Genomic DNA, 27,673 nt, shown 5'->3' on the forward strand with positions numbered 1-27,673 from the left:
TAACATTTTACAAAGTAATGCAGCAAAGTGGCTTCAGTCAGGAAACAAAACTGTATCGGCGAGTCAAATTTTAGGCCTTTAAGTGCATTTTCCTTCTTTTCACATTTCTTCCTCCTCCTTCTGCTCCTCCTCCTGCTCCAGGTCTATGCTGCAGTGGCACAAATCTGATCCTGAACCTCAGTGACAGTGCCACACCCTCCCATCCCATCCCTGCTGTACCATGCAGACAAACAGAAAGCGCAGGTTCAGAGGCAGCTCTTCACAGATCACCAAAAACCTGAATGATTTGGGCCTTCAGACATTATTACGGAATCTTTTTCCTACACAATAAGAGTGGCAGGATATTATACTTCACAAAAGTGATCAAAAAAGCGACATGTCTCAACAATCAAAACCGAGAAGGAGCATGATTTCAAGCGATGATGTCATCCACAAACTGGCACTGGGAGTTTTCAGCACTGCTGTCGTATGAACTGTAGGTGGATACATGAAGGAAAAAGAAAAACAAACAGAGCCTTTTAAAGACCGCACCACCACCTCCGCTAACAACGTTTAAGGAGAGTTATATAATCATTACATCCTCTTTGGCTCTGTGGCTCAGCAGCCACAGTTTCTCATACACTCAGCACTGCCTGCAGCACATGTAGCAAATATCAGAGCAGAACAATATTTCAATGCTGGATTATTTCCAAAATAACACTTTCCTGATGTTCTGAGCCATGAGTTTAAAACATGGCATCCATGAAACCCGCATAACCCCCAACAATGAGACTTCTCTAACAAATAGATGACATCATGGTGGCCATTTTTTGGCCGTAGTGTCTACCAACTAAATGCTCACTAGCCCTTTGCTAACACCTCTGCATGGGATGTTTTATTGTTACCACAACAAAACGCTGATTTTAGCCGCTTAAAGCAAATTGCGCCAGACTCCAGGATTTAGGCCAAGCTAAGCTAATCGCTTTCAGCAAGACAGGGAATGACTTTGTGTTCGACATTCAACAGGAGATTTGTCTCCAGCCCACGTTTTACAGACACTTAAATGATTCTCAGACTCAGTGATGAATAAAATGAACAGGAGGTTTAGAGCTCCAATCGTAATACCCACATGCAGTTGAAAAATATATTATCATAACCATATATTTGTCTTCATCTACTGAATCGATTCACCGCATGGGTAGAAACACGTGGGCACATCGAAAGGTTTACATTATATTCGTACATGGCATTCATCCCTATGGATGTGAATTCACTGCTGTAATAGCCTACACCACACAAGCATCAGCAATGCTGGGCACTGATGTTTTCATTTCTTTCTTTCTTTCTTTCTGTTGGCACTTCTAGGCCTCCATACCATCAGGAATCGCTGTATGCTATTTCACTATTTCTCAGTGTGACCACATTTTGTGAGCAACTGGTGGAAAATGCGTGCATATTTCATATGCAGTATATAAAATGCAGGTGTTAACAAATAGAATGCAAATAGATAGTATTTCTGCACTGTAGGCTGAAACTCTAATTATTATTTAAAGGGTGCTAATCAGGCTGCCTCTAAAAGAACCTTTACTATAATTTCACTTGTGCATTTGGAGCAGTACGTACAAAACAGCAACATCTTTGGTGTCTTCCCTCTGTTTCCCGAGCAACATCAGTGTCTTTAGCTCCATTGAAGAAGTGGTCTTACGTGAGTAAAAAAAAACCCTATTTTTCTATAAATCTTTTACATTCACAGTCTTTTCTTTACACATGTGCATCCACACAAGAACCTGGAGATGAGAAGCCATGGCATAGAGCTGAAGCTTGTGTTCTTTGATACAGTGAATCAAAGAGCGAAGGGTTTGGTGCATGTTGCTAAAGCTGCACCCCCGCTTTTTGTTAGGATGGTGTCTTCCACCCACAGGTTCTGTGCATTCTTGGAAACTGGCCCACTTTACGGTCTCCAACAGTGCGGGCTTTTGGAGTGTGTTTTCAGATAAAACTCTGAGAGCTGTAATTCAGCAGCCACATTTGTCTTTACAAACAGCTTAAAGAACCATCACATGATGGAGTGTATTCTGGGCTGTTTCACACACACTCTGCTAGGTTTTCACCAGCGGCTGCTCTGAAATGTCCTCTGGTGTTTTTTCCCCTTCACGAGATTTTTTCCTCTTCTTGTGGCCTGAGGAAACAAAACACATTAACAGTTAAATGCAGAAGGACCGGTGTACCTGTCATACACCTACTAGAAACTACCATACTGTTGTTAGATTTAAATTTATAGACAGCATTTATTTTGGCTTCTAACTAAGGTCACATATTATTGCCAGTTACTAGCATTGTAAGGCTTTGGATCTTAATTTAATGTGTAATTTTTACTAGAAACACATTGAAATGTTTCTGTTTATCAATCGCCTGTCTATGTCCAGACTTTCTGATAAATCAACATGGCTGAGGCTTTTGTTGTTGTTGTTTAAAATAAAATTCTTTTCTTTTCTTTTGGGTTTTTAAAATTGTTTTTAGTTTCTCGTAAAAAGATAAAAACACATCATTGCGCTTGAGGATGAAGTATCATAAAGTAACAGGTTTCTATGAACCAAAAAGTAATTTTCTCAACAAAAAGAAGGAAACACTTTGATCTAAACAATCAGTGGAAACCAAAAGCATCAATTCTTTGCAAACTGGAATAAAAATCAGTCAAATTTGTTTTATACACCAGATGGAGATTGTAGTTTTCACTCATATTAAGCATACATATGTGGAGCATTACATTTAGTTCTATTTTACTCAATCAATCAATCTTTCAGTTTCACTCAGTTTCACTTTAAACGTCCTTTACAGGCTTCTGTAAGCATTTGTTAAGCTGTATCCACACAGGCAGCAATCTGCTCATGGTGTATTGCTTTGAATGGTGAGTTCCAGGCTCCAGTTACTTAGGTAACAATCTAATGTATTTACTGCCCTGTGTCATGTCAATTACCCGTATCCTGTGATCTCATTGGAAATCGCCTCAATCGGTTGCCTTGAAGTTGAGAAAGGTTTATCTCAGGACTGATTCACTTCTCATTAACAGTGATTTTTCACCTGTATTCACTTTAAATATTCACCTAAAGTTGTTGATTATCTTTGACTTTCTATTGTCTCAAATTTCTGCAACGCTTTTAATCCTGCGTGCACAAAGCTTTATTTCTTTGAGGTTTTCATTTCAGTTTGAAATGAAGAGAAGTAAACGATTTGCATAGAAATACCCAAATCAACAAAACTCAAATGTCATATGTCGTTGTTTGTGTATAGTTTTACTTTCATGAAGATTTGTTTTTCAAATTCAGCAGCAGCAGCAGCAGCCTCCTACACATCGATCTGACACAAAGCGCTGGAATCATCGTCCAGAAACAGCACGAGAATACAGAGCAGGCAAGTCCAAAACACTAATGTATGTTTAAGTGTGTGTGTGTGTGTGTGTGTGTGTGTGTGTGTGTGTGTGTGTGTGTGTGTGTGTGTGAGCGCGCGCGTGTGTGTGTGTGTTTGAGTTTGCATGTGAATCAAATCCAAGTAGGAAGTGAGTGAAATGAATAGAAAGGGTTGGTGAATAGGTGGCTTGTGTGTGACTGACTTAGTTTGAGCAGCAGTTTCTTGCCCAGTGTGTCCTCTGAACCACTCAGCGACAGGCTGCTGATGAAAGGGGATGTGTCCGTTTCTATGGGAACAGAGGCCATGTCTGAGAGGGAGAGACAGAGAGAAAGAGAGAGAGAGAGATTATGACCTGTCAGTGATAAATAGCTTTGGTCTCTGCTAGAGGACAGACTAAAGTCCTGTGTGACTCTGTGCTAAGTTTGAGAGCCATGTGCTAAAACTATCTGTTATATTATGTTTGTGTTTGGAGATTTCAAGCTTTTTTCAAGGATTCAAGCTGGTGGTAAACCTGCCTTACATGCATTAATGCAGAAAAAGATTTTCCGTGATGATGTGTAGTGTGACGAGTGTGTTCTTTTGGAATATTTTAGTGTTGTATAGGTTTCATGTCTGCTGTCACCGTTAAAGACATGGACGTGACTTCCTCTCTGTACCCGTGTCTATATTTTGTGTGGAAGCGTTTATTTTTTAACATAAACCGTTAGACTAACCAGGCTCACATCTGTCCTCTCTGATGTAGGGGATCTCATCCATCCTCAGAAACACCGAATCACTCGGACTCTTCTGGCCATCAGACTTGCTACCTGCAGCAGACACATCCACAGAAACATGTACATCAAAAAACACATGATGTAGTTTGTTTTACTGGATTTACTGGACATTTAAAAGATGTGAAATCTTTTACTGATTAGTGAATAAAACTGTTTTTAGCAGAAATAGCATGTTTTTCTTGGTTTTGGGTTTTGAAATGTTTGAATCCCATGTTAGACTCTGAGGAAATCACATTTTTAAAAAACTGGATAACTTTACAGAGTAGATAATTTAATATACCAAATGTTGAACAATAAACTATACAACATAATTGTTTAGTATAATAATTATGAATGAAAATAAAATAGCAACCACTCACTGAAACTCTAGATTAGATAGTAGGTGACAATGGCTCTAACCTTTCAGTTTCCTGGTACAAAGTCTCTCCAATTTCCTGTTTGCTATATGCTAGTAGAGTTGATAAAGGTCACCAGTTAGCAAGTGAGTGAATCCTACAGACTTTAGGATTCACTGATCCTAAAGCTTTTTGAAGTATTTGAAGTAGTTTCCAGGGAAATACTTCAGCCAAACTGAATATTTCCAGCAATGACAGCAGGTCTGCAGTGGGTTAACTTTGTCCTACATGTGGAACAATGTCCTGACCCTCCAATGGACTCCATTGACTAGAGTCCATTGGCGGCTCTATCACTACAGGTAGGTACCATCTACTCCTTGGGCAAGATACTAACACCATGTCTCTGATGCATCCATCGGACTATGAGTGTATGTGAAAGCACTTATGTAGAAAAGGCAGAGAAAAAGCACGTGTATGAATGGGTGAACGAGCCAAGATGTATAAAGTGCTTTGAGTGCTCAGGTAAAGTAGAAAAGCACTATATATTACCAATTCTAAAAAAAGCTTATGTTAACTATCCTAATATTGGTTTTAACATGACTTCTTAATGGCTCAGTCACACTAGAGGAAAAAAATCAGTGGCTGATGTTTGCATTGAATGTTTTCACATTTGGAGCAAATTTAAAGTAGATGCAGTCACAACTTCAGTGCCCAGAAGTTCAGCGTGCAACGCCACAAACTGCTGTGGTCTGAGCTGCACTGACAGCAATCGGCCTCAGGCAATTTGGCAAAGGTAGGCTAATTTATAAATGCAGACAGATTTCCAACAGGCTTCAATCTGTCTAAGTCAGCATGCACCAAGGCATCTGTTTGCAGTAGGACACTCAACTCAGTTGGTTGTGATGTGGTTATATTCCTGTAAACCGCTGCAGAGCACCTGTGTCATTTTGCAGTTAAATTGTTGTCTTGCAGCAACAGAATTTCTGTTGCTGACCTACCAGGTGGGTAGCCTCTGAACGTAAGTAGTTAGTTTAATGTTCAAGTCGTTTAATATGAATTTCTGTGATTGAAGAATGCAGCACATCGGTACTTTTCACCAATTTATCTCAGTTATACTATCACTATACTAGCTTGCATGTAACTGTCAACCCATTCAATCTCAAACTGATAGCAGACTGATGACGTCCTATTGTTGTTTTATTGCTGTCTCGATGCACTAAAATCACTTTGAAGATGGCAACTGACTGTGAGTGACTGCAGATCTGGTCCCAGCCTTCAAACTGACCATTTCAAAGGCAGAAAGTTCATTTTGGTCGAGCTGCAGTCTTCAACCAAGACTGTAGAGACTCTGTGTCAAAAGCATTTGTCGCGACATGTCAACATACATTAAATAATAAGTCAAAAGAAGCGTTTACTTGAATAATAATGACATTAAAAATTAGAAATGGAATAGTAAATGTGGTCAGTACATGTTTACCTTAATGTTTTACCTCATCTAACCAGAAATCCTTTAAACTTTGATTTGCCATCTAATGTTTAATTTTAATCCAAAAACCAGAAATTAATTACTTAAGGAAATTAATACTTACACAGCTCTCAGGGCCGACCCTACACTTAAACTTTTTCTCAAGTAGAAAAAACGAAGAAACCCACACAGCTCATGTCATTAATATTGTCTCTATCATTTCACTCTGTGGTTTTATCTCTCACTCACTCGTTTTTAAACATGCTGTTTTAGGGAGCTCAGGGTATTCAATTCCAGTCATACTGAATATTACACCCTTATCGATTTAGGAAAAAACTCATTTGCAGGAGTGGCATGGCTTTCTACCTCTGATGGCTCAAATAATCTCTTACTGACATCACTGTGACATGAAACCTGCTTCAAGTCATCCCTGTTGTCACGGTATGACTCCATGTCTCTGGAGTCGAGGATACTTACGGACAATGCGGTTCTTCTCATTCAGCAGGGAGGTGCTGTGCGGCACACTGGACTGCTGTCCCCGGGTTCGGGCTGAACTGGGCCGACTTGGCTCCCTGGGTGGGGGCATAAGGGTGGCAGTAGTGTGGTCTGGGGGCATCAGTGTGGTGGTGGTGGGCTCTGGTGCTGGAGGCCCGGGGGTCGGGGAGTTGCTTTCTGTCAGACGGGTGTCAGCATCAGGGGTCTGAGGGGAGCTGTCCATCCGGGTAGCTGTTACTGCATTCTGGTAGTGACTCCGGGTGATCTGATACATAGAAGCAGAGGATTATGGGTATTATTAAGAGTTGAACGTGAACCTATTCTTTTCTAAAAGTTTTTGTGTAATTCGATTTTATTACACCCTGTTATATCTAATAATTAATAGTGTAAAAATCTCTTATTTTTGTCCATTTTTGACTAAATGTTTTTTCCTTATTCAGTGTGATGTAACGCCCATCATATCAGACTTGTCTTTACTTGTCATGGTCAACTTTCTTTTTGTCTTTTGCTACAAGTGAGATGAAATCAAGGACAATGTTAATGAGGACGGTAACGTGTGCTGCTTAGTTCGAGAGATCTCATTAAATATTCATTGTCTCAAGATCATTTGTGTCATCGTTAACGATCCTCAGGCCTTTTGTGTTGCACCATTGTCACAGTATAGCTTTCTTTCAACACTGCGAGAAGTCGTCTGAGAAAACTGAATTTCATCACTAGTACCTCGTCCACTCAGACACCGATGCCCTCTAACCACTGCCAGGAAAGGCAATCATTAAGTTACTGTTTAAAAAAACTGAAGCTTTAAGGACAAGCTCGCTTTAGCACTCAGTGGTGATGTTAAATTTAGGAGTAAGTGATTTGGTTATACAATAATGTCAGTGAATGTTCTGCATCTGATATTTGATATCCAAACAAATATGGCTGTGAGTGCGTGTGTACACTGTAATAGCACTGTACTGCCAAGGTTGAAGGCGACTGGATGATTGTGATGATTGAGATATGTAAAGAACAAAAAGATGGAAATGAAGAGAATTCTCCCGTCATTAGTTACACTGTGACTGTGCATGGTCCTCTGAAGGACTGATCCTAATATTTTTCCTGAAACTTAGTTTCTTCATATTGATCAGAACTGAGTTTGTAGTTTACCATAACAGGGATTTTAATATATCTGAGTCTATCCCAGTAACATTTGTTGTATACTGTGGGGGTGGATTTAATTTTGGGTTTTTTTTTCAATTCAATTCAATTTTATTTATAAAGCGCCAAATCACAAAAACAGACGCCTCAAGGCGCTTTATATTGTAAGGTAGACCCTACAATAATAACACAAGATTGTGGGCAATCTTGTGTTACACTTTCCCCCGTCTGTCTTTTATCTGATTTCATTTTGTTCTGATAGCTGACGCCTAAGTGACCAGAGTTTTTTCAGTCCGAATTTCAGTCAGGGAAATATTTCTTCCAAGGATCTATGAGCAAAAGATTTTGGGAATGTCAGACTTCCTCCAAACATGCTCTTCATTAATACAGTTCTTCAGCAAACTCAGAGCAGTCACATAAGCCTAAGAACAAACCAGAAAACTAAATATTTGTTCCTTGACCAATGTGATGTAAGAGCCCATCATACCAGAATGTATTAATCTAATGTTATATTATGAATGAGATGGAACACAGATGCTGGCAGCACAGTTTTTATTTACTTATGTATTATGGTAGATCTACAATAAGCGTTCAGACATTTCAGTAATTCTGTAATTTTATAAAATAATCCCGTTATGAAGTTCAGTCTCTGGTTTGGTGCCGATAATGGTCCTTCAACGAAATCCCCAAATTAAATGAAGTAAGAAAATTCCAACATGTAGCCTCATATTTAGTCTCAGCAAAAAGTTAATAAATGTAATGAACTTTTTTCAGTCATGGTTATACCGTCTCCCTCTCCATTCAAGTCAGAGTACATGTGCATTGTAAAGCATGTCGTCTTTCCAAATGAAAAGAACGCTTTCAGACACCATGTGAGTTTCAGGTTTTACCTTGATGAGCTGAAGGTGAGTGAGCTGCCTTACAGAGTAGTCTGGCAGGTAGACATTCCCCCCTCCATTCAGCTGGCTCATACTTCCCCCATAGAGCATCGACTCAGAGCGGTCCAAACCGCTGCTACGAGAGGGCGATCTGTGGACTGCAAAGGAGGATATGATATCAAACATGTATCTTTTAACAAGGACAGAAAAATGGTAGAGGAGTGTCAGTCAAATCACGAAAGATCTCAGGGATGTCGCTGCAGCTGCATGGCAGTTAAAAGACTCAGAAGTGTTCACATTACGCCCTGTTATATCTAATATTTAATACTGTTAGACTCCTTACCACACAAATCTTACAATAATATTTAAATATTTAAATGCTGCCACTCAGAGCATTTAAATGCTACAACTGAAGATTTTTGAAGAGTTTCAGAGCATTTTCACAAATACACTATGTGTTTGCACAATTTCACTCAAGCAGTATATTATGCATGTTTAGGGAACTAGTGTTCATTCACTACACAGTGTTTGCTTCATGGTGGAGTCACTAAGGGACACATGCAAATGGCAGATCTCACATTTTACATTTAACCTAATATTTAAATACACCGCGTTCCAAATTATTATGCAAATTATATCTTTCTCTAATTTTTCTAAATAGTTGGTCAAGTGACAGTCAGCATAATTTTCGAGTCATCAACCATTAGAGTATAATTCAAATGTTACTCAACAAAACTGCCAATAAAAACAGTATGTTTTTCAAAAATAAAAAAGTTAAAATGCACTGTTCCAAATTATTACGCACACAGAGTTTCAAAACATTTTATAGGTTGTAGAGAAGTGAAAATGGTCATTTGTTGAATTTGCAGCATTAGTAGATCAATTTTACTGAAATCAAAAGCTATTTCAATCAAAAACATCAGGTCAAGTTACATATTAACATTGGAGCCCTTATTTGATAGCAGTTTTACAATTCTTGCATCCATGGAACTTGTGAATTTTCAGAAAGTTTCTACTTTGTCTTTGCAGGATGTCAGAATAGCCTCGCAGAGCTGCTGTTTGGATCTGAACTGCCTTCCACCCTCATATTTTTTTTTGCTTGAGGATGCTTCAAAGGTTCTCAGTAGGATTGAGGTCAGGGGAGGATGGAGGTCACACCATGAGTTTCTCTCCTTTTATGCCGATAGCAGCCAATGATGCCGAGGTATTCCTTGCAGGAGATGGTTCATTGTCTTGCATGAAGATGGTTTTGTTGCAGAAGGCACAGTTCTTCTCTTTTTACCATGGAAGGAAGTGGTCAGTCAGAAACTCCACATACTTTGCAGGGATCATTTTCACACCTTCAAGGACTCTAAAGAGGCCAACCAGCTCTCTCCCCGTGATTCCGGCTCAAAACATGACTCCACCACCTTCTTGCTGACGTTGCAGCCTTGTTGAGACATGGTGGCTGTCCACCAACCATCCACCACTGCATCCATCTGGACCATCCAGGGTTGCAATGCACTCATCAGGGAACATGACTATTTGAAAATTAGTCTTCTTGTAGTTCTGGGCCCACTGCAGGCATTTCTGCTTGTCAGAATTGGTTAGGGGTGGCCGAATAGAAAGTTTATGCACAACTGCGAGTCTCTGGAGGATCCTACACCTTGATGTTCGCAGGGCTCCAGAGGCACCAGCACCGTTTGCTGCTTTGCTTTGGCCTTTTAGCAGCTGCTCACTTAATCTCATGTATTTGTCTGGCAGAAACCTTCATCATTGTGCCTTTATCTGCACGAACCTGTGTGTGCTGTGAGTCAGCCATACATCTCTTAAAATTATGGTGATCACACTTAAGTTTTCGTGAAATATCAAAGGTTTTCATTACATGTCCAAGGCATTCAACTATTGCACACGTTTCAGCAGCAGAGAGATCATTTTTCCTTCCTATATTGCTTGAAAATGATGGTCTGCTTAATAATGTGGAACATCCTTCTTTAGTAGTTTTTCCTTTAATTGGGCTCACCTGGCAAACTAATGATCACAGGTGTCCGAGACTGATTTCAGTCATCCAAAGAGCCCTGAGACACAATTCCATCCATGGGTTTAATTGAAAAACAACTTATTTAATCTTTATGACACAATTTGCATAATAATTTGGAACACGGTGTATGTTTTTATTCAATTACAATGAAACAAAAATCTGTGCCTTTAACTTTATGTGCCTAACAAGCATATATAACTGCACAACTGAAAGCATTCTATCATAATCTTTAATGAATAAACTGTGAATTATCACTATACTCTTCAAAGCAGACAAATACAATAAAATACAAATTTTCTTATTATCAGTCTTCTTGTTGCTTTAAAAAAACATTCATCAGCAAACTACTTAAAAACATGCCGAGATTTTTAGAGTTTCAACTAGAACTAAATCTTTCAAATTTGCTTTGATTTTAAAATCCTCTCACTGATCAAGGAAAGGTTTGATATCTGGCGACTCATTTGTTTATATCTGATAGAAAGTGCGTTACAGTCTAGGGTGGAGGTTTTACATCTTCTGTATACTCTTTTTTGGTGTGTCATGATGAATTTGCAGTATTTATATTTATAAATGGTGAAGCTGTTTCAGAGTATGTGGAGTTCTGGCTTCATGCTCGTTGGTTTATAAACTCATTTTTAGTTTTTCTGTGAATTTGTGTTGATTTTTGCTTCTATCATTTTGACAGCAGATACTAAAGGTTAATAATCAGGCCACACACAGTGCTTAACAAGTTTATTAAATCACCTGTGATACAAAAAACAAACCAAACAAGACAAATGTTTTAGAAACTTAAAAATGAAAAATGATTAAATTGATTTGACTGAATTCATATTTTATACCCACGATTTTATGTTATTATGAGGGTAAGTAAGTCCAATTTGGCATGATAATAAAAAAGTGCTTTACTATTTTATTTCTGCTTTTTCTAAAATAGTAAGTTTAATAGACAATAACTATGTTTTAGCATTAAAGAGCGTGGGCATACTAGCGTATTAACCATTATAGAAACATAAAAAAACGATGTTGCAAATTAACAATAATGTTAATCTAAGACTGCTGTGGTATAAACCTTACATTCGGTGGTGGTCTAATATATTTGTAAGTTCAATGATGTTTGGGAAAGTCTTTTGTACCTGCTGGCATGATGGCCGGGACCCCGAAATAAGAGAACGCTCCATTCTCGAACTTCAGTGCCTCCTTACCAAACTCTACTTCAACTTGACCCTGCAAAATAATATTGGAGAAATATAACGTGATCTGACTGACTGGCACACAGGATATCATAGCCATAGCTAATTACTGCCATGGCGGAAGGTCAAATTCTTACAGGTACCTGTAGCACTAGGATGAAATAGTCCACTGGTTTGTTGCGCTGGAACAGGAAATGCTGAGAGGCTCGTTTGTTCTTCTCATCAAACTTGAGTTCTTGAACCACACTGGGGTGTTTGATGAGCCTCAATAAGATCTTCTCTGAGATGTGTGTTGGTTTGAAGGGCTCCACTTCTGAAAAAAAGCAAAAAGATACAGGATTGGGTGAAGACAAACGCTGCAAATATTCTTGTTACAGTTGCTAAAACACTGATGTTCTTGTTGCATATTATGCAGAAATGTAAGCGCTCTGACAGACAGAGAGGCGATTTGATTGGCTGCTACCTGTGGAGAGGAAACGATGTGTTGCCAGGAGAAGCTGGGGGGAAATCTTCACTTTCATCTCATTTTCTGACAGTTTGAAGATGGAGAAGTCCTGCTGCTTTCGCTCATGATGAGAAACACGACGCTTTGTGCGATTATCAGCTTAGACACATAAAAACAGCCTGATTAACTCTTACATTTCCATGTATTTTGACCACGTACGTACATTTGAGCTTATGCACGTGTGTTTGCACACATACTGTAGAGATCTGTCTCATCCAAGATCTCTGACTTGATGATTTCCTCAATGACATCCTCCAGGGTCACGATGCCCATCACCTCGTAGAAAGGGTCACCCTCACCCTCGTTGTTAACACGCTGCACGATGGCGAGGTGGGACTTCCCTGCATGCACAGTGAGTCTCGAATCAGTGTCACTTTTCACTCAAAGCCATTTGCAGTATGTATAAATACAAGGAAATCCATTCAGATTACCCAGCTGTAAATATAACCTTTTTTAATATTTAAAACAATATGCAATATGGTCCTGTTTAACTTTTACACAGCTTCACAAATATCACTAATGGAAAAGAAATTTCAACAGCAGCGTGCAAAGTCATTACCTTTGACTGAACTATTATTTAACAACCTTGTATGAAGATGAGTATCAGAGTGATAGTAGCTTCTATCCCGAGTGTTTCATTTTTTATATGGATGTTCTCCAGTAAGATCCATGACTGGTTGTCACAGTAAACTGTGTGGAGTGTGATGATTGTTAGTGGACCCACATGCAGAACACAGGTGGAATTTAACATATGCATTTAATGCTGGAGCAGTCAAAAAAAGCACAGTCTAAAAACAAAAAATAAAATCCAAGAGTTATGAGGAATTACTACACTGGGGTACACACAGCAATGTGGGACAACTCGACAAAGGCAAGGGGAGACTGAGACAATAAATACCAAAGGTACTGAGGCTTGAAAAAGCAGGTGGGAAACACAGCAGAAACAAATCATGAACAACAAGACAAGGGAAGTAGAACTCAATGTAAAGCACCGGTGACAAAAGACTACCAAAGTAAAAGAGGAAATACACAATCAGTTGACAACAGACTCAAACATATAAACTTTACACAGCAGGGCACAAGGGAAAGAAAATAACAATAGAATATAACAAAATAAACCTAAGGCAGAAAGTTCATGAAAATAACTAGAAAAAAAGGGAAACACAGAACTAGAAGTCAGTGAAGTCAAATGTGACAAACAAGAATACACAATAATGAACAAACAGAGAACCAACAGAACATTAAAGAGCACTTCCCCCTCAAGGGCAACAACTTACAACTTTGCTTTGTTTTTATTACATTTTCTTTTTATTGCAACATGCTGACGTCAGTCTTTTTAAAAAATTACGATACGATGATGTCACAAACAAACAAACACAACTTCGTAATATGGTCATCTCATTCACACTTCTCTGGCTCTAAGCACAGAAGCCTCGCCCACCTGCCGATTAACTCTGTAATGTTTACGAGGAACAGGCAATCAGAACAAAGTAAAGTCAGAAGGAGAGGGGAAGCTCCTAAAAACCCACAGTGAAGGGAATTATGGGCTGCACAAAGACTCAGTATAAGATAAACAAGGATTATTTTGAAGTATAAGTCATGCAAAGCTACCCTAGTACAGACCCTTAAAATTGAGGCAATCGATTGCTGGAAACAATTTTATAAAATGATGATTGAATTTGTTTAACTTGACTTACTAACAGTAGACCTTTTGATTCTTGAGATGTGAGACGTGGAATACAGTTATCCTGTAAAGTGTTGGTGTGTCAAATAAGATGATTAGATTTCATATTTAGCCTCTGGATTAGATTTAAGTAATGCTCCTTCCCTTTCCACTGCACAGTATGAGGCATAATGACTGAGTGGAGCTGTGCTGTCTGATGTTCAGTAAGTGGAGCGCCAGTGGGAGCTGAATGGAGTGGGTGTAACAGCAGATGGGATTTAATACAAAGGGCACTCTGGATGCAAAAACACAATCCATCATATGAAAGTCTGCATGCTCCTGCTGTGTTTACTTCCAGGTTGATGAGTGTGCGCTTTTGGAGGTAGCATCTTGTGGCGTTCCCAAAGATAAATGGCATAATTAATAATCCATGCACTGCTGGATGAAAATCTTGTTTGGGAGCATATTTTACAAAGGAGAAAAACAAAACAAAATGATGAAGTGCTTAGTCAGGCTGACAGGATTGTCTTTTGATCTTATTTTGTTTGAGATGTGTAGGAAACATAATGGAAGAGCGAGTTCACCGAGTAAAGAGTGAGCCCTTGTTTGTAGCCCCTCCTATTCTCAGCAGCCTGGCTTCAAATGAACTTCCTCGCTCTCTGCTCTTACACTCTTTGCCTGCCAAATACTACCTCGCACACACTGATGCACAAACACAGACTAACACAAATGCACACGATTCTGGATTCTGGCAGTGTTTCTTGTAGATAAATAGGTCAGGCGTACATCCAAAGTGGACTGAGAGAGGCTCATGTGCAGTGCGTTCTCTCACAGTATTCTGTTTTTTAAAGACGGCAACTATGTCTCAGTGTCTTTCCTTGCACAATTACATCTTTCATTTATTCAAAGCAAGTGTTTTGGAATTTAACATTTTTATTCTTGACTTTTAACAGCTATATTGTAAAGGCATCAATCATATCATTAAAAACGAGCAAAGTGTTATTTCAGGCCAGCCTCAAAACAAAGCTCAACTGCCATCCTGGTGAATAAAAAAAAGAACGAAAGAAAATGGCTGCCTTCATTTCACTTGGGGAGATGGCGTTGGGTTAGCTTCCTCCGTAAGGTCTCAGGGCAAACTAAAGTAGCTTTAACTGGTCTACATAAGTCAAAATATAGACATATAAAGCATCTTTATACCATATAAAGCATCATAAAAGATAAAACAATAATTTATTGACAATAGAACAGAAACACAGTTGACCTGCGATTATTGTGTTCTTCTTTTGTCTTTCCTTTTCTTCCTCCTATTATTATTGTTATTGTTATTATTATTATTAGTTGTTGGGTTTTAGTTGTAATAGTAGTGGTAGAAGTGTATGTGATAATTAAGTACATTTTAAACAAAACATTTTTTAAACATACTTTACTAATTTATTTATTATTTATTTATTTATTTATTTATTGTCTATAGCCTTGCAACTTTTTTTAGACAAACTAATCTTATCAAAAGTTTAGGATTCCTTTAAACCTTCAACTCCTGGAAACAATGTCTCCTTGCACCAGCTGTTTTAAACTATGTCTTCTTATGGCAGCTGACATGTCTGAACTGAGCTCATCCTACAGGTTTCATTCCTGTAAAGAGGGACTGACTACAGCAAAACCAAGACACAAGAAACGATGCATAGCATTCATAAGGTTCAATTCTTCAGATCTGAAGAAGCCTCATGGATGACAGGTGAAATGTCCTCATGTAACTTGCCTTTCTTCCCAAGCCACTTATGGGGAAGTTCAACATAAGGTCAAAATTACAAGTTTTACATCTGGCTCCTAGCGTTATTTATGTTAGATTTCCCCCGTTTGGAGATATTGGCTGTAGAGATGTCTGCCTAACAAAAAGGCACTCCCCTTGAGAGGATCAAATTGCCAAAAATATGCATTTATTAAACATCTAAGGCTCTTTCCTGAAACCATTACTCTGTTATTTTTTTTAAATCCACAAATGTGGCTGAACAGATTTATGTAGGCACTATTTTCTTTCTGTTTAACTACATTTTCAATCCAAAAAAACAAAACAGAAACCCTGTGCTGCTAGCTAATGTTACAGTTCAGCCATATCAATAACATGAGCCTCTCTTCACAGAAAGATGTACTCGTCTCTCTGCACAGTTTATGGTTGGAGCATTACAGCGCTGTGAATAAATATTTATCCTCTTCCTGATTTTGTAGCTGTTTTTGGATCTTTGTCACCATCAAATCTTTCAAATCACCAAAGAAATGTCCAGTTTTATTATGCTGTTTTTAAATATAGCTTACTTTAAAAAAACAAAGCAAAAAGCAGAGAAAGGAAAGAATTATATAGCTGGACCTTGCTATTGTGTTTCACATGATCGTCCTGCCACATAACTCAAGACCTCTTGAGCTTCAACTCACTAACTGATGTCCGGACATTTTCCATTAGGACAGCAGAATTCATGATTCCATCAATTACAGCAAGTCATCCAGCAACAAAGTCCCAGGCTACCTACCACCGCCATGCTTGACCTTTGGTATGAAGTTCTTTTTATGAAGCACTGAACTAGTTTTATAATCGATGTAACAGGATGTAAGCCTTTCACCAAGTTCTGCTTTTGTCTCGTCAGTCCATAAAATATTCTCCCAAAAGACTTGGAGGGCGTCAAGATGTTTTTTTAGCCAATCTAAGATGAGCCTCTGTTTTCTCTTGGTCGACAGTGGTTTTCTCTCCCACGGATGCCATTTTTGTTCACTCACGTTCTCACTGTTGAATCGTAAGCACTGATCTTAACTGAGGCGAGTGTTCTTTTGAGTTCTCTGAGTTCTCGATGTGCTCTTAGAGTAGTGTTGGTAGGCCAGCCACTGTTCCAGATTTTCTCCATTTATGCATAGTTCACTGTAGTCCCACAGCTTTAGAAACTTCTCTGTAACCCTTTCCAGATACAGTTGGCAATTACTTTTCACATAGGGCCAGGTAGCTTTGAATAACTTCTTCCCTTGATATATGAAATGATAATTTAAAAATGACATTTTGTATTTACTAAAATATTACAATTTGTTTGATGATCTGAAAACAGGCAAGTATGACAAATATGCAAAACTAAGAAATCATATAAAGAAAATAGTTCCTATTTGAAAATGCGTCATTCTAAAATGTCTCTTAAACAGATTATGGACTGAAATGTAAGAAGTGGACATGAGAAAGAACAGATGGCGGAGAGACAAACTAGAAATACAGCACACTGAATATTTTATACTCTCCCTCCTTGGAGACTGCATACTGAGGGGAACTGAGAGAAGGGAGAGGATTCAGAAAAAGAAAAAATAGTGTAAAGGGATGAAGAATTTACACTAGAAGGACAGCATAACTTGATGCCTGTCATTAGATAAAGCTGACCTAAACTAACATTCACTTCTTCTTTTTTTTCACTGCATGTCCATCAGTGAAAACTCATACTGTAGTGTTTTTGGTGGTAGTAATGAAATCTGACTTTCACTGACAAAACTCCTTTCCTAGTTTCAGTTCTCTGTTAAACCCACTTTGATCAAGCTTTCTGTTCAGGGCTCTTATTCAGCTTCCCACCTGTTTAAAGAACCCTATGCCTGGCAAACTAAAGGTCTCCTGTACTGGTGCTGCCGTTGTACACAACAGGAAATGTGTTACTTGGCTGCTTTCATTTGTGCCAGACACACTGCTTAGCATTCCGGCCAAAGAATCCCTGTGCAGTCTCACCAGACCAGCAGACTCTCTGCTGCAGCTCTGACCTGCCTTCAGATGCAGTCACATCAATGTTTTACTTACTTTCAATCAATTATCACCTCTGCTAACCAGCCCTCCTGTTACTCTGTTCTGCACTGCAGCTAATGTGCTGCAGTTCTGCACTGCAGCTAATGCGCTCTCTCTCATTAAACACTGGTTAACTATTTTCCCTGTTATAGTCAGAATTTAGGTCTGAAGTGTAATTTTAGCAATAATTACAATGTTTTAAATGCACTCGAAAGAAAAGGTTGGATGTAAACTGACCTTTCAGCCAGAGCTGAGGTTTAATGTCAACATCTTTTGCGACCAGGCTCTAGCTCCGCTCATATTCATCTTTGGTAACTTCAGTACTTCTACTACTCCTCACAACTGAAAACACAAAAGTAACCGTGAGTGTGTATCTAGAGCTTTACGAGGGATGGCATCTCCTGCTAAAACATTAGAATTACCCAATGATATAATGTATATACCTCTGAAAATGGTCACTGCAAGCATATTAGATACTTTAAGTATATTTTGGTACTAAAACTACTAAAACTGTGCCTTTTACTTCTTTTTTAAAAGAATACATAATACTCAAAAAAGCCAACATAAATCTGGCTCTTATGAAATCCTGCTCTACATATGATACCATCTGCATGACGACAAGGCGGCACATAAGCAAGAAAATTGTACAAAAGGTTTTCTACACCAGATTTCAACACTGTCCTTATTGCTTTGTGCTTATTGCTGAACAAATATGCCTGTGGCCTGCAGACTGCTCTGTTTAATCATCTAAATGCTATGCAAATAAATATGGTATGATCATGCTTTAAGGCTAAAGTGCAAAACTGTGTTTGCATAAAAGATAATCAGCCCTTTATTTGTAGTTATTCCTCAGAATTTCATTTCTTTAGTTTTATGTTCCTTTTTCTTGATGATTGAAAGAGCTCTGGCTCAAATCAGCCCACAAAGCCAGCAGGCATATGTCGAGCAACCACTGATGCATTATACAGTACTGTGCAAAAAGACTTGAGGCACTGCTTATTTCTTAGTATTTTGCTTCCAAGCAGTCAGACTTTCTTGTCATTTTTAAAGCGATAATTCTTCAGGCTTTCTAAAAGATCTTTTAAAGTTTTTATTTGGGATTTTTTCCACTCATTTCCAGTTCAGTCTTTGTACCTAACCGTTTTCAGAGGGATGTTTTTGTTTTTTCCAAGGATGAACCAGGGTGGTGTCTACACAGAACAAATCAATTAATAAAGAACCAGTTTTGAGTTGTACCTTTAGACACTTTGTTACTACCAACCTGCCACAAAAACACATCATTTTCATGTTTTAATGGGATCAATAAAAATGCCAAAAATAGCACAGTTTAACAGGCATAAAATAGTATATTTAAATCAACAAGTTGATTCCCAAAGAGTTATTAGCCAAACACGTCATATCTCATCTCCTCACATATTGTGCAGTGTGTCCTTAAAGAATCCGAGGAAACCTACAAAAGAAGAAGAAGGCCTAGAAATCTATCGACAGTTGATGAACAGTATATGAGAGTCATGTCTATAAGAATTTTTTTTTGGAAAGATTTAACAGGAGAGATCTAACAAATCACACGAGAACTGAAAATGAGCAGAAATCTGGTCTTCTGGAGTGATGAATCCAAATGTGAACCATCATCAATATGCAAGAAGGAAGACAGGAGAGAGGTGCAACAATGCGTGTCTACAGCCATCGGTAAAACATGTTTTGCAGTTGCTTTTCAGCCAGTGGTGTTTGCAATTCACAACTGATGGAATTATGAATAAAGACAAAGCACATGATGATTTTGACCCGCTGTGAAATACCATCTGGAAAGTGTCTGAATCCCAACAGCTTCGTATTTCAGCACAAAAATGATCCCAAACACACCGCCAATGCAGTATAAGCATGCCTGGATACTAAAACCTCAATATTATTGAAGCAGTTTGGGATCATTTTAACAGAGGACAGAGCAAAAGGCAGACCCTGAAGACTACTTAAAGAAATGAGAAGAACATCTGCCTAAGAGAGTTCAGGCTGTGTTAAAGAATAAAGGTGATCATTGACTATTGCTTTTATTACTATTATTTGTTCCCATTTCCTAGAAAGTTTTAAAGAAATGAAGGGTGCCTTAAGACTTTTACACGGTGCCATAGATCACCCTGCAGCTGTGTGTTTCCTGCAGCTCTCTTTGTGAGCACCAGCTACTGCAGGAGTCTCACTGAAATGAATAAAAGGGCCTGAGTTTTTCTGCTGCAGTGCCTACACAGAGACAAGGAGGCACAGGGAGACACACACACACACACACACACACACACACACACCAAGGACAGACCTTGTTTATAATCCTCTGACTGTGTAGATTATCTCATCCAGATCCCTTTGTTGCAGAGCGACACAAGAACTATATTTGTGTTCATCCTGCAGCTCTGATGGCATCTGGCTTCATACAGTACAAGCTACTACATAATCCAAATATATGCAGCTCATTTTAAATCCACACACAGGTCTTGCTTGTCTGTTACAGGATGTGTAAGACAAGACAAACTTTTTGTGCTTAAAGCTAAAGAGTCAAACAGCTTACATTTCTGGAAAATTCTACCATTACCAAGTTTATAAAATGTTTCCAAAAGCATTTCACTACAACACGCTTAAAAAGATGTTCAGAATAAATAGAAACCCCTCTGTGACATTTGGCAGTGAAAGCTTTTCGCTGTTTTGTGCCAAAACAGACAGAAATACAAACGTCTCCCGCAAACAGAGTCTGCCTGGGCCAAGGTGTCTTCTATTTATCTTCCTCTCCTCACCACAAACACAGCAGAAAAAAGTGCTGACTTTGCAGGGTCCCTGAGAATGCAGGAAGGCGGTGATAAGCAGCAAGGTCTGTGATTGGCCAATTCGAACCCCACCCATTTAAAACTAGAGTAAGATGGAACAGCCTGCTGCCTGCATGCAGGGTGGAAGACTGCTTCGAATCTGCAGGGGAAGCTGTGCACACTGCAAAAACACAAAAAGGGGGAAAAGAACAGCTCCTTTTCAGCTTCAGATTGCAACAGTGCATATTTGCATTCCATCTGGAGATGAAAGAGGGTTAAGCACTGCTGCTAAAAGATAGGTCAGCTGTCTCAGCTGCAACTTCCAGGGCCCATATCATTCTCGAATTTAAAGGTGGCAGAAAACAAATTATGTGTCAGTACACAAGTTGCCGTCTCAAGTTCATACATTAAATACTAGTTTATTAGAGGGTTTGATTTCCCTGTGTGAATGCCACAAGTGCTGCAGTGAGACATTGAGTCCTTCCTGCTCCCTTTCTCAACTGTAGCACTTCAAAGCGCTGGAAAACATCTGCAAAGCATCACAAGTATGATGAACTGCAGAAAAAACTTTCTTGTTAAAAACAGGACTCATGAGTGCAAAGATAAATCAAGTTCAAGTACACAACAGGAATGTTTCGGGGTTGTTGGGGTTTTTTTGTTGTTTGTTTGTTTTTTTGTTTGTTTGTTTGTTTGTTTGTTTGTTTGTTTTTGCCACCTCTCACCTGCTTTTCTCACCCAGGTTACTTACAGAGTCTGTTACAGCTTAAGTTATAAACTTGAAGCACCAGCAACCTGCTAACATGCCACACCCACTCCCTTCTAACACCCTTCTCACCTTTCTTGAACTCCTCCAGCATGGCGTCCAGTTTAGTGTCGTTAAAGACGCAGTGCAACGGGTGTTTGTAGAACTGGGTGATGGTCTTCAGGGGGGTGCAGTCGTCTGGGTCCACAAACGCCAGGTCCTTCACAAACAGAATGTCCACGATATTGGATCTCTCGTTCTCAAATACCGGAATCCTCGTGTATCCGCTCTGCATGATCTCGGACATGGTGTTGAAGTCCAGCACCGCGTCCGAGGCCAGCATGTAGCAGTCGGTCAGCGGAGTCAGGACGTCCTCAACAGTTTTGGTGCGCAGTTCTAGTGCTCCCTGTATGATGTTGAGCTCTTCTTTTACCAAGTCGTGGTACGGGTCGGTGACTCGCAACATTTCCAAGAGTTTCTCTCTGGTGTAGAAGTTGGAGATCTCCTGGTTTAAGATGAGGTCCAGCAGCTTGCTGATGGGGTATGAGATGGGGAAGGAGAGAACCATGAGCAGCCGTGTCACCCAGATGGTTTTGGATGCGATGGCCAGGCCGTGGCGCGATGCGACCGAGTGTGGAAGAATCTCCCCGATGAAGAAGATCCCGAAGGCGCAAATGACCGTGGAGAGCCAGGTCATGCCCAGGATCTGGCACATCCACACGGCGAGCGAGGCGTTGATGATCGCGTTCCCCAGCAGTAGAGTGCACAGGACGTAGTTACCATGCCGACGCACAGACTCGATTTTCCGCGCGTAGTTCTGTTCCGTGTCGGTGCCGCTGTTCTGGAGGACCTGTAGCTCCACTGGATCGAGCGCCAGGAGGCTCAAGTTCAGCCCGCTGAACAGAGCTGACAGCCCGAGCAGGAGGACGGAGACCAGCACTTGCAGCCAGAGCTCCGGCACTGCTGAGCGCTCCTTCACGGCCACCCAAAAATCTTTAGTCCGGTAGTGTTCCCATTTGGATCCGTCAAAGGCGCACATGGAATAATATTTAATCTTCTCCCCTCTCCGCAGGTCTTTGGCCAGCAGCTCCACCAGCACCGAGTTCTGACTGGAAGCAGACTTGAAAGAGCCCAAAACCTCGATGTCGGAGGTGCTGGCGTTCTTGTCCATGCACATGTTTCGCTTCGGGTGAACTTGCCCCTCTCTACCGGGAGTTGGCTCTTCGATGAAGGCGATCCAGGGCGCGGCATTGTTGGCACGAGCACGATTGAGCTTCTGCGAGGAGGTGGAATAGTAGACCCGAAGTATGAAGCGAGTCCCCTCGGTGGCTTTCAGCACCCCGTCCTCCACGGACAGCTCCGCCCCGGTCTCCTCTGGTCGAAAGCCGAGCAACCCGAGCGCCGGGGCTGGCAGCAGCGAGCAGGCGCAGAGGAGCAGAAGCAGCCGGCTCAGGGAGAGCGGAGCCCCGTAGCAGAGCAGGGAGACGGCTCGGTATCGCGCGGCCGCATTGGATGCAGCCATGATGCGGTGTGAGAAGCTCTCTCAGTCCACGGTCTCCGGGTCACGTGCCGCGCGGTTCCGGTCCATGTGGAAGAAGGAGGGACCACCAGCGCTCCGCTGACTGCGGTGCTGACAATGATGTTCGCCAGCACACACACACATACAGAGGGGCGGGGGGGAGGGCTCGCCACCTTGCCCTGACGCAACTTTCTAATAATAGCCTCGTGGATTTCACTGTGGAGTTTACATTACATATGTTGCGCTCAGCAAGTCCAAGCATCCTTTTCAACCTTCATCGAGGTTTAAATAATGACTTTATCCTCAGCAACATCACTGGGTATAAAACGAGCATCTCAGACAGGAAGAGTTTCTCAGAAGTCAAAATGGGTCGAGATTCACCAATAAGTAAAAGAACAACAAAAAAGAAGAAGGAAAAAACACATTAACAAATCGAGGAACAATTCAAAAACAATATTCATGTAAAAATGTGTAAAACTGCAAACACTTTGAATATCTCATATTACCAGAAGATTCAGAGAAATCTCAAGAGATCTCTGTGCAAAGGAAAAGACTGAAAATCAGTATTAATTGGCTGTGATCTCCAGGTCATAAGACAGCACTGCTTTAAAAATGGACATGGTTCTGTCATGGAAGTCAGGAAAATATCCAGAAATGACTCTCTGTGGACACAGTTCGTTGTGCTATTCACAAATGCCACCCAAAGCTCCAAGAAGCCAGAAACCCAGTGATTCCAAAAAGACTGAGCTAAATTGTAAAACTGTTCTGTGGTCTGACACATTGAAATTTAAAATTCCTTTTGTTTGGAAAACATGGATACTCTGCAAGCAGAGAGGGACCATCTCTGATACTATGGGAATGCATTCATGTCTGGAAATGACTGGAATTCACAGCATACACACCTGGAGATGAATGCTAAAAGACTTAAACAAGTTGTAGAGCAAGATTTTCTCCAATCCGGATGATGTCATTTGCAGGTGAGGCCTTACATATTTCAGCAAGACAATATTGAACCTTCTGTAATGAAATGAAAAATATAAAGAATACTCAGGACTGTTGAGCAAGCAGAAGCCCATATCATGCACCTTGACTCTGTGTTAGCTAGTTCCCTGATTCCTGAAATAATAACGATTACTCCCTAAACTGCTGCCTTAAAACAAGCCCATTGTCTGCACTATCACTATGTGCTTTTCAGTGAAAATAATGGGATCAAACAGCAAAACAGAACATCACAGCAAAAGAACAACAACACACCCAAGTTTCAGTGTTTAGTCTATTACAAAACAAACAACCTTTTTAGTTTGTTTGTTTTGGGTGAGCGTTAGAGTAATGATCAGCAGTGATGATGACAGACCTCACGGGCTAAAAGGTGCTAACAAAAGTTGGTTCAACAGCTTTCAGCGTGGGCCGATTTTGAAACACTGCTATTATTGCTTATTATTTTATTAATTGTAGTTTCTACATGGAAATAAAAACAACAATGGATGACAAAAAATACCAAAAGTAATCAGACTTTATCAGTCTGTCACATTACTGTGGGGGAATTAAGGCCCCTCGAGGTTTGGACTTTGACTCGTCCATTGCAACAGCTTTATTCGTTCCTTTTTTTGCCTGTTCTGTTGATTTGCTGCTGTGCTTGAGATCATTGTCCTGTTGTAGACTGGGCCTTAGCTTTTGGTGTCATGTTGAGCTGTGTGGCAGGCAGGGGTTGGATCCAAACACAGGACTCCAAGACAAAAACTTGACTGAAAGCAGCAGCTTTTTTTGGAAAAACAAACTAACAACGAAGTACACAAACATAAGAAGAAACAAACAAAAGAACAAACAGACGAAGACTGAAGACTTAAATACACAAGCAGGACAAGCAGGGGATGGGAAACAGGCGGGGACTAATTAGACATAACAAGACAGTGAGGATGCAAAACTGAATACCCTGAATACAGGACAAATGACTATCAAAATAAAACAGGAAACAAGAGACATGACAGGGAAACAGATGAAAGGACACGTGAGGTTGAAGGCAAACAGAAACACACTAAACATGATGAAAGAATGACTAAGAAGCTAACAGAAAACTAAATGATCAAACGAGAACACAAAAGTACAAGAAAATCAAACATAAACCACTCAGAGAGTATAACCCAACTTAGAATATAATCCCACCTGATAAAAACAGTCCATAACATAAACCCTGAGTCAGTTGGACAGATGGCCTCACATATGACTCTAGAATACTTTGACACAAGTTCATAGTCAACTCAGTGACTGCAAGGTCCCCACGTCCTGTGGCTTCAAAACAAGCCAAATCATCAACCTTCCTCCATTGTGCTTGACTGTAGATGTGTTGTGTGTTTGTGCCTTACAATGAAAAATCTCTATTTTAGTCTCAGTGGTCCAAAAGGACATTGTTCCACTAGTCTAGTGGTTTGTTCAAACCTAAACTGAGTGATTTTCTATTTAGAGAGACGAGACCTCTCTTTCAAACAAGCCAAACTAATTCAGTCTCTTTACCTGTAATGTCATGAACTTTAATATTAAACATGATAACTGAGAAATACAGAGTAAATAATGCAGCTATTTTGTTGTTGTTGTAATTTCTCTGACCACTGCATGGTCTGACACTGGGGCCAGTTTGCAGGCACATCCCATCCTGTTTTTAGTGTTTGAATAACCTCTCTCACTAGAATGATGGACTTCAAATTGGTTGGATGACCTTCTGAGATTGAATGGCGGCAACAACTGGTTGTCTAATCATTGCTAATGTCTTTCCTCCCAGACATCATGTTAACACATAGCTGAATGAACCTTCTGCACCTGGCTGATACTTATTGTCCTTCTTTCCATGGAAGCAGTAAGGGCAGACACAGATTTTCTCACACTGTGTCTGCATTTTGGCTTCATTTTTTTTTCTTTTTCATTTTAAAGGGGGTCTTTTTTGTCCACTCCAAGATTCACTCTGTAGTTTCAGTTAACTGGGAGCATCTAGACAGCATGTTTATACCATCTGGTATAAATCAAAGGTAATTAATGGAAAGAACCGCAGAGAATGTTATGATTTGGTCAATTTTGTAAATTGAACGTAATAAGTTGTTTTTTCCACAAGGTGGCAGAAGTGTAAAGGCTATCAGAATCTGGGGGTATTCGTCACATCCACCAGCACAGACAGTAACGTGTCGGATCTGCGTCGCTCAAAGCTGAATCAGATCACTTTGAGTGGCATCTCATATAAGCTTTGCTATAGCGATTAATATACAGTCCATAAAAATGCCCCAATGGTTCCTCTTGTTACTTTTTATTTGTCTGTTGTGTGACGTTTGCTGACTGGAAATGTTCAACAATAGAAGAGCGAATGTCAGGATCAGTCTTATTACAGTTTTGTATTTTCCGCTTCTCTTTATTATTTCATTTCGACTTTTTGTTTTTAATTCTGTTTAGTTTCAGTTAGTTTCCAGAGTGGATTTTCCTTTATGTTTTCACGTGTTTCATTTTCATTTTAGTTCGTTTTTTTTTATTACATACATCGGTGGCAATAATTGTGAAAATCAGTACAGGTATTACAATAAAAACAAATAACTTTCTGAAGGCAGCTGACTCACAGAGTCTCGTAGAAACTCAATAAGCACGTCCACCAAAGCGTATTGAGGCAAGTTCTAATTAAAATAAACCAAATATAACTGTATTTTGATTTTATTTTAGTTAGTTTTCCTTTCAATTGTTTTTAGGAGTTTTTTTTAAATGATTTTTTTTATTGTAATTAACTAACGTGTTTTTTTCCACTTCCAGTTTTAGTTTTGAATTTAGTTTTAGTGAACTATAATGACCTCTGTTGAGATGTGCTTATTTTTATGATTGCTTAATTAATACATCAAGCAGTGATTTTGGAGAGAGGAGAAACTGGATTTGAGTCTATTGTGCTTTTTTTTGTTCATTTATGGTTATTAAACGATTGTCAGTTTTAACCAGTTAATGTTTGACAAAAACATCTAAATCCCAGTTTCAGTAAAAGTATCAAATAAGCATCTTTCTGTAAGCATGTTTATGTTTCCCCTCTTATGCATCATACTAAAGGGATTACACAGGCCACAACTGTCAGCCTTCCACAAGAAATATTGAAATAAAAGTTTAAAAGACTATTATTTTTTTCTTTTTTTTTTTTAATTTACTTTAATTTATTTGTTTATTTATTTTCTTGGCCACAACATGATCGGTCGTAATTACCCTTTTGCGTTTATTTCAAAACTTGCTTGTGGTTGATGATCCCTTATTGATCCTGGGCTGAGCTGTGGATCAGTGGCTGTGTATTGAACTTCCGCGAGAGTCCATGTAAATCGTGTTACCGTTCTTTTAAAACTGATTCTAAAGTAGTTAATGGTTTCAGTCATGTGGACGTTGTTGTAAAATTATCACAAAACCGTTTTACGCAATTTAGGTGTCCCACTGTTGTGAGATAGAGGTGTTTAGGGTTGAGATTGGGGATTTAGAAATTACTTATTTGTGGTCAATATTTGAAGAAGCAGGTTAGTGATTAACTGTTCTCGGTTGCAGCAGCTGCACAGAGTCCCAGCACACCGCCAGCGAGCACCCCAGTCACTCTGTGTCCGAATTACAAATGCAGTGCGTCCGGGCTTGGAGAAGTCTGAACTACCTGTGCAGGGTAGCTCACCACAGAGCATGGAAACGAACCCAGAGCCACACAACAGCTGCCAGGCTGGACCTCAGCGGGATTTATCCGCCTATTGCCACCCCGTTCACCGCCAAGGAGGATGTAGACTATCAGAAACTGGAGGAAAACCTGCAGAAATACGCCAAGATCCCATTTAAAGGTCAGGCCCGAGGCACGCAAAAGTCAAAGTTATCAAAAACAGTTGTGTGAATAACAAAGAGGTCATTGATGCGCATAAGGTCGATTTTATTTACACAGCTCAGAACATTATGAAGCCATAGTTGAGCTTGGAGCGTAAAACACCAGCTGCATA

The 27,673-nt window shown here is 39.8% G+C and overlaps 2 protein-coding genes across 2 annotated transcripts in view; one reads left to right on the forward strand and one right to left on the reverse strand.

The window, feature by feature from the left end:
- Positions 1-2,078: 2,078 nt before the first annotated feature.
- Positions 2,079-22,700, reverse strand: LOC146630020 (metal transporter CNNM1-like). Its single transcript, XM_085355542.1, has 10 exons — positions 21,272-22,700; positions 12,383-12,526; positions 12,144-12,284; positions 11,824-11,993; positions 11,624-11,714; positions 8,483-8,628; positions 6,438-6,720; positions 4,101-4,193; positions 3,590-3,694; positions 2,079-2,158 (listed from the first exon to the last, which is right to left on the reverse strand). Exons 1-10 carry the CDS (start codon positions 22,698-22,700, stop codon positions 2,079-2,081), a joined length of 2,682 nt encoding a protein of 893 aa, XP_085211668.1.
- Positions 22,701-26,978: 4,278 nt separating this feature from the next.
- The window catches only part of hoga1 (4-hydroxy-2-oxoglutarate aldolase 1), a 35,789-nt gene continuing 35,094 nt past the window's right edge, over positions 26,979-27,673 (forward strand). The window contains exons 1-2 of the mRNA XM_085356750.1: positions 26,979-27,020; positions 27,243-27,520. Of these exons, the coding sequence (XP_085212876.1) occupies positions 27,307-27,520 (214 nt within the window). The 5' untranslated portion in view covers positions 26,979-27,020; positions 27,243-27,306. The remainder of the gene's footprint in view (positions 27,021-27,242; positions 27,521-27,673) is intronic.

The sequence above is a fragment of the Diplotaxodon limnothrissa genome, linkage group LG6 (genome assembly GCF_057381915.1).
Source record: "Diplotaxodon limnothrissa isolate DT_005_m linkage group LG6, D_limnothrissa_male_GT1.1, whole genome shotgun sequence".
Taxonomy (NCBI): Eukaryota; Metazoa; Chordata; class Actinopteri; order Cichliformes; family Cichlidae; genus Diplotaxodon; species Diplotaxodon limnothrissa.

Coding starts and splice junctions, on each gene's coding strand:
- LOC146630020 (XM_085355542.1), bottom strand. CDS start 22,700: ATGGCTGCATCCAATGCGGCCGCGCGATACCGAGCCGTCTCCCTGCTC. Junction 12,285..12,382: donor GGATGAGACAGATCTCTACA/GTATGTGTGCAA, acceptor TATGTGTCTAAG/CTGATAATCGCACAAAGCGT. Junction 4,194..6,437: donor TGAGAAGAACCGCATTGTCC/GTAAGTATCCTC, acceptor TGTCTGCTGCAG/GTAGCAAGTCTGATGGCCAG.